Raw genomic sequence first — 11344 nt, 5'->3', positions numbered from 1 at the left:
CAAGATGAGGTGCAGGAGATTTGCTCTGTTGTCTTTCACTTCCAAGCACAACCACCGGCTCCGAAATATTCCAATTATTGAACGAATACGTAGCAGGCAGACTGGAATGGAAGTTTTGTGTTGGTGTCTGCACTGACGGGGCTGCCGCGATGACCGGCCGGTTGTCGGGGTTCACTGTCAGGGTGAAAGAAGTTGCGCCAGAATGTGAGGCAACTCACTGCATGATTCACCGAGAGATGAATAAGTTATTAAGTTGTCACTGAGTGATTGACAATGTTTCTAGTTCATTGCAAATAAATGATAGGCTGTTGTTTTACACAGTCCAAATGATGCATCATAAATTGAGGCATTAAAATTGACAACTGGTCCCTGGATTTTTTTTATGAATATGCTGGTCCCTGGCACAAAAAAGGTTGGGAACCCCTGATACAGAGAATTGCCCACTATGTCTTATGTGACCTAGACTGCCTTAGTCAGCTTAACAGTTCAAAATTATACTGTTGGGGACAGAAATATCCCCCTTGGTAAATATGAGAAACGAAATATATCTGCATTGTCCCTCCTTTTGGTCTCTTACCATATTCGGAACATCAGGCTGCGCCTGCGACAGTACAATGAGATTAATAAGACCCTCCACCTTACTTGCGTTTAGATTTGGGTGCTCTTAGTCAAATCGTTTTACGAACTGACGTAGATTCACTGGGGTGTGGTTACACGAGGCGCTTCAGTCAGGCCTGGGTGAGCATTCGCTTCCATATAAAATATATATTTTGTTCCGACACTTACATTTTTGCAATTTTACGTGTCTTATACATGCATGGGCCACTTATAACACAACAAAGACACAGAAAAACACAGACTTTCCGGCGAATCACCCCTTTAAATAAATATTTTTTCTCTAATTCACAAAATTCTAAAAAGAGTAAAATATCTCAAGCACTCTCTATAAATATTTACATTTTCTTACTACACAAAGTTGACTTGACGCATGATGTTGTGCAGGTGTGACTTCTTGTTGCACAGGATAATAAGTATTTAGTAATTACAAACCCCTTAATCTTTAATCACAATGAGTAAAACCAGAGAATATAGTTCTGATGTGCAGCAAAAGATTGAGTGTTACGATCAGCACAGGGACTTGAGAGGTTGAGGATCCAATTTCAGAGAGTTTATTAAGGGTAATTCACAGACATAATCAGACATTAAGTCCAACACACAGGTAGTGATGTTATGTTCTGTGCCGAGGCTTCGGAGCGTGTGCAGAGAAATCCCGGAAGCTTCCAGTGAAGCACGTGTCGAGCCTTGTAAAGCTTTAGACTGATGATGTTTAAAGCCTTTTTTTCGCCTGAGTGGTTCAGTAAGCGGTTCGAATCTTGCCTCAACATTTTGACAGCTATATAAACCAAGTTATACAAGCACATTCACTGCCCTCTGACCAGTTAAGCCCAGACACTTTCCAGTTTTATAATAATAATAATATTAAGTCAATACGTTACACAGTTATGTTATACAATCATTATATACCACCAGATAATACACATTATATTCATATAAATAGAGTGCTCTATGTGGAAATTGATTTTTTCTTGACCGTTTTTTCCAAGCCTTAACTGGTGCAAAATACAGTGTATAACAGACCACATCAGGCACATCTGTAATGTATCTGCTTGTTTTATGAAGCCACGAGAATTGAGCGCTTTCTGAACTACTTGGCTGAAAGGGTTTAATGCTTGTTGGGGCTTCATCTCGCCACCACTAGACACAGGTGATCAGTCCACACAGAGCCAACACAGATGAAGGGTCAAAACATTCCAAACTAAGATTCCAAAACAAGTGTGGCGAGGCGCAGTTCCAGGATCAGCGTCGCCTGGGAAACGATTAGCTGCCGGGCATATAAACTGCGTGTTCCCAGTACTCTGGGTTCTGGTGCTAACAACGCCTAACACGGTGTCTTCTCTCCCCTCAAGTGAGAGCGAGGGAGAGATCAGCGAGGGAAGCACAGAGGACCAGAGTGGACGAGCACAGATCAGCGGATGGCAGCACACAAGCACCCCGGATGTCACCCTTTTGCCTTAAGTACTTTCTGTTTTATAATAAATTCCCCTCTGGGGTTGCTTGAACTCTCGGTGCGTGCGTGCGTGTCGTGTCTCTTACCCCCGTCACACAAGGATCTGGGAAACCTCACCAGGGACCACTCAGAACTGCAGTAGTAACACAAAACTTCACAATGACTGACTGAATGAACCTGGTTATATAGATAGAGGTGCAAGAGATAACTAGACACAGGTGAATGTAATACTGACTAATGAGTCCAAAGGCTTATGGGAAATCTAGTGTATTGGCAGTCAAGGTGATGGGGGGAGTTCCCAACCAGTGATCGTGAGATTGAGGTTACACAAAATAAAAAGGCTTTAAGGAAATTGTTAAAACAATAAAAAAAAACATTTCCGAACATCAGGGCAATGATCAATATGTTTTTATCGCCAGAGAAGTTGAATGTTTCTAGAAGTTGAATCTGCCAGAAATAGAATGTGTCTATATTGTCTTAATGCAGAGTGAGGAGAAGAATTTAAGTGGCCAAGGACTCTTCCAAGATCACAGTTGGAAAATTGTGGAAATCAGTTGAATTTTGGGGTCAGAAAAGAATTAAAAAATAAAGGAAAACTGCACCTCCATCACCCAAAATTGTTTTGGACAGTGTTCAAGAAACAAATTTTGCATAGCTTGATGTGCCACAATAGTAGGCACTTTGGCCTTCAGGGTGGAGGAAGAAAGCCATCCCTCGAATTTTTTCAGGAAAAGAAATAAACGGTGACACTACAGAGCATCTCTGTGGGTCTACCCCAAAGGAAGACCAGCAGTCCACGAAAAGTTACCACTAGAGGAGGCTAGGCTTAACTAAAGCACATGCGCACCCATTGCCAACAAAACACAGACATCAGTTTCACTTACCGCATGTGGTTCATGTCCGGCATCTTTTAGTGCTGAGACGGCTCCATATATAGGTTTCAAACCATCTCCAAATCAAGCGCTATAACCACAGTTTATATAACATTCATCACCCAAACGTAGTGAACAAATAAACCCCTGAACTTCGCGAACATATGCTCTCTCTCTCTCTCTATCCTGAACACAAGTGAAAGTGACGTAAGCGCAAGCTCCTTCTCCTGCTCTCCATGCTGACGCGTGGGGGTGCTGTGTGCTTTTCCTGGAGAATTGTCGGGGACTAAGAATTTTTTTTACAAAACAGTTATTCTGTATACGTTCGAAAAAAACTTTCGGAAACCTGTACGATCGCTGGGGGAGTGTATCGACCACAGAAATAATATGTAATGACAAGTTGATCATGTTAAGCACGCTTAACATTGTAAAGACGTCAGAATGCATGAAACATCGTTGCAGGGCCGCTTTAAGACTTGAACCAGTGCTGATTCTATAGGTGGAAGTGGTGGGCGAGTAGCAATCGCAAAAAGCAACAGGAGCAGAGCAAACAGTGGCACAGGGAACATCCAAAGTGGTCTGTTAATTTAAAAAAAGAAAGAGACCAGCACACATAATGTCCCAGGGAGAATGCCCCAAACAGAGAAGCAGAGTAAGGCAGTAGCATGCACATATCTAATCTGAAGAACAAACATCTTTTATACTGAGAAAACTAGGGTGGAGACATGCATGAAAATCCCAAAAGCCAACTCTCATGGCACTCTTTAAGAAAGAAGCAGAGTCAATGGTCTCTTAAGATCGAACCCCTGGTGTACATTCATCTGCACAACGTTGAGTAAATGACAGAAAGGGAACTCACAAATCTATTTATGTTCTGATAAGTGACCTGCATGAATAATGACATCAGTTTCAGCAGTGATGACTTATTTGTGTTTCTGCTGATGTCTTTGGAGGCCAATAAACCTGTTAAAACTCTTTCCACATGGTACACAGTAATAGAGGTTCACTCCTGTGTGTGTTTTCTGGTGTCTACTAAGGTGACTTGAGCGAGAGAAACTCTTCCCACACTGTGTGCAGTTATATGGCTTCTCCTCTGTGTGTGTTTTCTGGTGTACACTAAGGTGACTTGACTGAGAGAAACTCTTCCCACACTGTGAGCAGTGATACGGCTTCTCTCCGGTGTGTGAGCGCAGATGTCTTGTAAGATGACTTGACCGTGAGAAACTCTTCTCACATTGTGAGCAAGGATACAGTTTATTTCCAGTGTGTGTTTGTTGATGTCTACTAAGACGACTTGACTCTGAAAACCTTTTGCCACATTGCGTGCAGCAGTAGGGCTTCTCTCCTGTGTGTATACGCTGGTGTACACGGAGATTGGAAGACTGAGAGAAACTTTTCCCACACTGTGAGCAGTGATATGGCTTTGATCCTGTGTGTGTGTGCTGGTGTATAGTAAGAAGACTTAACAGAGAGAAACTCTTCCCACACTGTGTGCAGTGATACGGCTTCTCCCCTGTGTGTATACGCTGATGTCTACTGAGATTAACCAACTGAGAGAAACTTTTACCACACTGTGAGCAGTGATACGGCTTCTCTCCCATGTGCATGCGCTGGTGTCTACTGAGATGACTTGAATGAGAAAAACTTTTACCACACTGTATGCAGTGATACGGCTTCTCTCCTGTGTGTATACGCTGGTGTACATTGAGATCACCTAATCGAGAGAAACTCTTCCCACACTGTGAGCAGTGATTCGGCTTCACTCCTGCATGTATACGCTGATGTACACTCAGATCACCTAAGCGAGAGAAACTCTTCCCACAATCTGCACAATGGTGAGTTTTCTCCTTGTCTTGTCCTCTGTGTTTTAGTTCGTTTGGAGTGGTAGAGCAGAGATTATCAGATGATACATGTTCTGTTTTCAAGGTCGTTTTAGGATCTATGTCCTCATTCTTAATCTCTCCACATTTCAGCATTTTGTCATACTCCTCATGATGGCATCTTCTCATATGTTTTTGGAGATAAGTTTGAGCCGTGAATGACAATGAACACACAGAGCAGGAAAACACTGGACAGGAACCGTTCTCTAAAAAAGACAAAAATAGAAAAGAACTAAATCCTCATTCAACATTACAAGACGAAACATTACATTATGAGGTGTCAATACATTTCAGACCTGTTTCTCTTCTACTCTCTAAACCAGCGATCTCAACCCTGTTCCTAGAGTGCTACAGTCCCGAAGATTTCAGCTCCAAACCCAATCAACACAGCTAAAGCAGCTTATCAAGGTGTTCAGGGTTGCTTGATAATTACAAAAAGGTGTGTTGAAACAGGGTTTGAGGTGCAGTCTGCAGGACAGTAGCTCTCCAGGAGCAGGGTTGGAGTTCCCTGCTCTAAACATTCTGTACTTTAATACCGCTCAATATACACAACATTTTCAATGACGTATTTTCTCTTTCTGTTGTCAGTTCTTATTTATTTGTGTTGAGCGCCTGTAAGCACATTTAAACTGCCCACCCTGCTAATTTAGGAAAAGCAATAAGTAAGCAGAAGTCTGCAGTAGTATGTTAGTCTGCTCAATACCTTGTTTACCTTGTTTTTTCTTACATACACTGTTTCCCATTTTCAGATAAGATTAATCTAGCTTGTTTTGTTTCTGATGATTGAGTGACTTGCTATTGCACATAATAGTTTTTGCACTTAAAAGTGTGGTGCTAGTAGATTATTGTTTCGACACGAAGGTGGTGTCTGTCAGTTGTGAAGGCGTATTCATGTGTATTCTATTAACGCTAATCAAAGCACATTTTTTTAAACGGTGCCTCCGCCGCCTCAGAGGTAGTCTTAGCCCTTGTGTAAAGATCGATGAGTGTAAAGACCTGCAACTCTACATGCGCAACTCCTCAGAGCAAGGACACTGACAAAGCACTTCAGTATAATCCTTCAATTTTAACTTTTCTTGTTTACTAACAATATGTGTTTCCAATATATTCCTGTCCATTTTAATAGACAGTGCCCTAACCCCAGGCGCTCCCAGGTCCTCTTCACAACTTTGTAGAAGAACTAGATGTGCTGCTGTCTTTATTTCCTGAGGATTACAGCCGGTTACTGTTTTCGGGGATTTAAACATTAATCTTGACAAGCCCTTTGCTGTGGACTTCCACACACTCACCACCTTGTTTGTTTTCACTCGACTCATCATAACCGGTACTCCTAGATCAGGAAACCAGCTTGATCTTATTTACACATGTAACTGCACTACACACAACAGCAAGGTTGTTCCTCTTCACACATCTGACCCTTGATTAATTACAACATGCACCTCACTACATGCGCCCATGTTTATTCTTTGTTTGTACAGAGGGTTCCCTTTCTGTCTGTCTCTCGATGTTGTGTCGAACCGACAGATGGGGTTCGCCCTTGAGAACCTATCAACTTTGACTAGCTTAGAAAAGGCCAATGAAATTGGCAAATTAAATTTGCATGCCGGACTCCGCACCCGGATATCCGGGTATAAAAGGGAGATTGCGTGCTGCATTAATTCACCTTTTGTTCTTCGGAGCCTTTACACATGATCGACTTTGAGACTTCAAACTCTACGGCAAAACCCTGCTGGATTCTTAAAACGTTATGCAGCGGACTGTCCCTTCTTGCGGCGACTTCCCCTTGGCGTCTCGGCAGTTCTAGAAATGTTCGAGTTCTTTCTCTAAAAGAGCAAATTTCTCCAGCGTGGCATGTCACGCTGTTCTCATGGGTTCAATACACTCTTGGCTGCCTCAAGTGTTGGGTTTCCAGCACGCTGGGGAAGCAGTTGTGGATAAGTTCCACCCGCATTGCGGTTCACAATTCAGACATTGCGTCATAGGCTGTGACTCAGCCACCACCTCGTCTGCTTCCCGTTCCGTTCCGTTCCCTCCACACTATGGCCATTCTTCAGGTCCAGGCTAAGGCGTTATGAGAGCTCCTTGAGGGTAAGACTTCTCATCACGTCCGGTGAAAGAACGCTGTGCCCAGAGTGGCTGCCGCTTCTAATCGCTATCATTGTTTTTATTGTCTTATTTTGTTATTCGTTTATGTTCTCGTCTTGATGTGTTGTTCTGGGACTTCAAGTTTGGATTTAATAGAGGCGTGCTATTTGGATGCAGTAATAATCATGAGTAATATCATCATCGCCATCGCCATTTGGATATGTTTCCTTGGGACTTGGATTTAATGGAACTGTGCTTGGATGCTTGGGCGAACCGTCCAAAACTTTGGAATAAATAGCGACAATCATCATATCGGAACGTTTGGAATTGTTTAACTGCTGGACTGCTGACTTTCGACATCGACATGGGAATGCCTTGCACATTTTTGTTCAGCGTCTCACTTTTTGAAATCCCTGCGAGCCCTCTTCCCGTTGTTCTGTTTTACCACCCTGCACTCGCTGTGAGTAAGATTCCTCTTTCTCATTGAGTAGTGTTTATTTGTGGTCTTGCATAGCCGGGCTTGGCTAACTTTGGGAAGTGTGGCCCTTACCTATTTATATCAGTTTGTCCCGTAACGCTTGATGCCTCTGGTAAGAAGGTTTCCCCATGTTAAGCTAGTTGTGTCTTGTACGATTTTGTGAATCCTATCTAACTGGGCTTGGCTAACGTGGTTTTGTCTGGTGTGGCTGCACAATTTTCTGTGAGTGCCGTCTTAAACTGTGTAAACTAAAAATTGTAAAATGAAGAAAAACTATTTCCCATTCACCCAGTTTTGCACACCTTGCTCCTCCCTGCCCTACTATGTTTTGTAGTCCGCTATCACGTGACTCAGCAGTGCCAAGCACAGGCACGGAGACGCTGCTACAGCCATCAAAAAAGAAGAGGAGCACAGTGTGGAGTTTATTCACATTGGTGATGTATGGCAGTGGGCTCTGTTAATCTGTTTTTGTCACTATTTTCCGGTAATAATTTGGTGCAAAGTTCATGCTTGCAAATTCTATCACCGGAATAAATAAATATATTTGTTTGGTTTAAAATAAATAATGTCCCGTGTTTTAACATTTACATGATTAATTAGCGCACAGGCACATTAGGGGAATAAATCACAAAATAATTTTGTGGTCATGAAAATGTATTCAGATTTAGCATATTAATGATGTATTCAACTGATAAATCATGACAGTTCATCCACAGCAAAGTGAATGTAAGTTCAAGTAAATGCTTCTAAAAGTTAAAAGTATTGGTATCGGTATCACTATCGGCAATACTGGCCCTGCATTTACTTGGTATCTTACTGACACCAAATTTTACAGTATCCCCCACCACTATTGCTCTCAGCTGTGCCCAACCGCGATTTAGTTTTTTACGGTGACAGTTGAATCTTAGGGAGGAATTTAAACAGTCGCATAATTCATGTCATGCTTTCAGTTCTGCGCTCCGGCGCGATTTGCGCCCAAACTGCCTGTGTACTGTGCCCGAGCCCAATCACACTGTGCTCTGGCCAACCTCTTCGAAGCGAGCCAGGGATCGGTAAACCAACCATGCCCGGAAGCGATACGGAGCGATCACAATAGTCAAATGAACTGGGCTTTGGGGGTCAAACATGCTTGGACACAGTTCAGATTGAGTACTGAGAGTACACTCTAACTTGTCCTTTGCAGACATTGCAGATTGCAATCTTCACGTCCTGCTCAAATATTTCAAAACACTTCCAAAAAAATTCTGTCCGGTTGCCGATCGCATGTTAGACGCAAAAACGGTTCCCAACTATGGCCGGTCAACCAGTGCATCCCTAACTGAAACACCTAAAAAGCACAGTTAACTTTATTTGTGTTTGCTTTATTACATTTATTTGTGCTATTGCTCATACTTTTTTCAAATTTTATTACTAACTGATCTACTATTATTAGAGTTAGGCTTATAGTTTGATTAGCTTATTTATTAAGATTGCATAGGTTAAAAAACGAATAACTAGACATTATTATTTATTTACTACTTTTTGTGGCAGGGTAAGTGAAATTTTTGTCTTGTCCACTAAAAATGTAGAAAATAAGGTATGCATAATAAATATTCCTATAATCATACCAACAAAATCTAAAATCTTTGCATCCCTAGCTGGGATCACCACGGTTTCAAAACACGCCCACTTAAGGTGTGGAGCTTAATTAAAACAATGTAGCATAGTCCTGAAATACAATCATAGCAGTTTTGTAGCTATGCAGTATTGACTTCATGTTCGCTGGTACACCATGGATGGTAATAAGCTGTTTCCTGAACAGAAAGGGCAGAAAGAAATGACTCCCTCTTAACCTGGCGGACAACGGCACGTCTTGCCCTCCAACGGGGCGTTCCCCATAAGTGCATGACGTCACATGAAAACTATCGATACTTCTTGTCTCTCCTCTAAAATCTGACCAATGACTGAATTCTCTTTCTGAAGAAGCGCTTAACCACTAACTACAAGTGAGCTCAGTGATAAATTGTGAAAATATTTTTGTCTTCCGTTTGCTAAAGATGGAATTATTCCTACAACATAGAAATACAACATCAATACAGTGTTTCTTTAAATACATATCAACATACCTGTATTATCAGCGGTGCTCACTCTGTCCTGTGTGTGAACCACAGAATACACAGTCTGAACACACCAGTAGCTAGTTATAAAACACACAATACACAATATAGCGTCCATTACACACATTTAGGAAACGCTGACCAACGCGTGTCTCATATTAAACGTGCATTCATCTGTTACAACAGAAAGATTTACACACTAACAAAACTTGTATAAACTCCATTTGAGATAATGTTAACTTGAACTGATGTTGAAACATGACACATTTACTAATAAAGAACATTATACGATAAAATAATCTGAAGTAAATGAGTCTTACGTCTCTTGTAGGTCTCTGATGATCAGACAGAATGATCATAAACACAGATAGCAGATATTAACACGCTGCAGGAGTGTTGTTACATGAATGGGGAGAGAATTCATCGCTCAGTATGGCCGATCTAGCGAAGGAAGTCCCGCCTTCCAGTAAAATGAGCCAATCGTCAATGGAATATAAGACTGACCAGAGCCATTAAAAACAGAGTTGCGACGCTCACATAGAGACGTTCATTGGAAGAAAGGAATGCGGAAGTAACGTCATGAAAAAGTGTCATGGAGGGCTCTGTAGAGCAGGGGTCGGCAAGTAAGTTTGGAATCGGGCCACTAATTAGCCGCTAGATGGCGGGCCAGAACGTAGTCAAAGGATAATTTATCCTTTATTTAGATATTTTAGCCAGATATTATTGCTATTGATATTATCTCCTGTTGCTGACTCCTGCTTTAGAGGGTATGCATTGACTTCACTTTCCTACGTACACATGTCGGGACAGGCCCTGGGAAAAGCTCGCCTGTAGCAAAATGACTGAGAAGAATATGAGAAACAAAGAAACCTGAACTAAATCACACAATTATTTGCTAAACACTGAAATTGTCTTTTTAAGATTTATTTGTGGTGCATTTACTGGCAATCATTGATTATTTATTGATGAATTACTTGTGCAATTTTATTTGAATGTCTTCCCATAATTTAACGTTGGTATGTACTGATGATCATAGAAGCATAAGAAACAGATGAATCCATGGACTCTATGTATGTAACGAATCTTCAGGGAAGAGACCCCAAATGCAGGCAGCAGTTAAGGGGAACACAAAGGCTTTTATTAACAAAACAAAACACCCACGATGGGGAAAACGAACAAAGGCAAAATGCAATACAAAGATGTCCCACAAGGGGGCAAAAGCTGGGAGAACAAGGTCAAACTTTATCTTACACAACGTATACAGGACTGGGGGAACAAAATATCAAAGGAAAATCCAACATGATAAGGTAATTCCACAAGACAAGGTAAATAGATCTACGACTGGTCATACACAAGGTATACATAGCAAATCGGTACACAAAAACACAGGTACAAGCACAACGAACAAGCACAGGACAATAGACATGAGAGCAATATATTGGGAGATTAAACCAAGGAACAGGTGCGGGGCATGAAATGATTAACATTACTAATGAAGAGACGAAAGGGCGGGAACAGAGACGAGACCGGACAAAGCATATGGAACTCCAAATGGGTCAAAATGGCTCTCTCCACATTAAACAAGGGGTCCGGCATGATTCTGCCACAAGAAAATCATTCATGACAGAACCCCCGCCTTAAGGAGCGACACCCTGACACTCCTCAAGGTGACCTACAGGACAAGACAGACTGAGACAGTGACAGAAACCAGCAAAACATAGTGAACAAGATCAGGAGCAGACAGGCAGACAGAACACTTGGGTTGGGTTGACAGAGATAAAAAAAACATGGGAGGGGGGTGGGGAAACACATGAGTCCATGGGGGGAACAGTCTTAGTCCTAGGAGGAGTCACAGTCTGTGCCAA

General features: G+C 41.9%; 1 protein-coding gene across 1 annotated transcript; it reads right to left on the bottom strand.

The window, feature by feature from the left end:
- Positions 1 to 1155: 1155 nt before the first annotated feature.
- LOC130411275 (zinc finger protein 239-like) lies at positions 1156 to 9906 on the bottom strand. Its single transcript, XM_056735760.1, has 3 exons — positions 9800 to 9906; positions 9489 to 9559; positions 1156 to 5026 (listed from the first exon to the last, which is right to left on the bottom strand). The coding sequence occupies exon 3, from the start codon at positions 4947 to 4949 to the stop codon at positions 3864 to 3866; it is 1086 nt and encodes a 361-aa protein (XP_056591738.1). The 5' UTR covers positions 4950 to 5026; positions 9489 to 9559; positions 9800 to 9906; the 3' UTR covers positions 1156 to 3863.
- Between the last annotated feature and the right edge of the window lie 1438 nt (positions 9907 to 11344).

The sequence above is a fragment of the Triplophysa dalaica genome, chromosome 22, assembly GCF_015846415.1.
Source record: "Triplophysa dalaica isolate WHDGS20190420 chromosome 22, ASM1584641v1, whole genome shotgun sequence".
Taxonomy (NCBI): domain Eukaryota; kingdom Metazoa; phylum Chordata; class Actinopteri; order Cypriniformes; family Nemacheilidae; genus Triplophysa; species Triplophysa dalaica.
The sequence above is the reverse complement of the archived record's forward strand: the minus strand, read 5'-3'. Positions and strand labels throughout refer to the sequence as shown.

What these genes read in the sequence shown, in the direction of transcription:
- LOC130411275 (XM_056735760.1), bottom strand. Translation starts at nt 4,949, where the DNA reads ATGAGAAGATGCCATCATGAGGAGTATGACAAAATGCTGAAATGTGGA.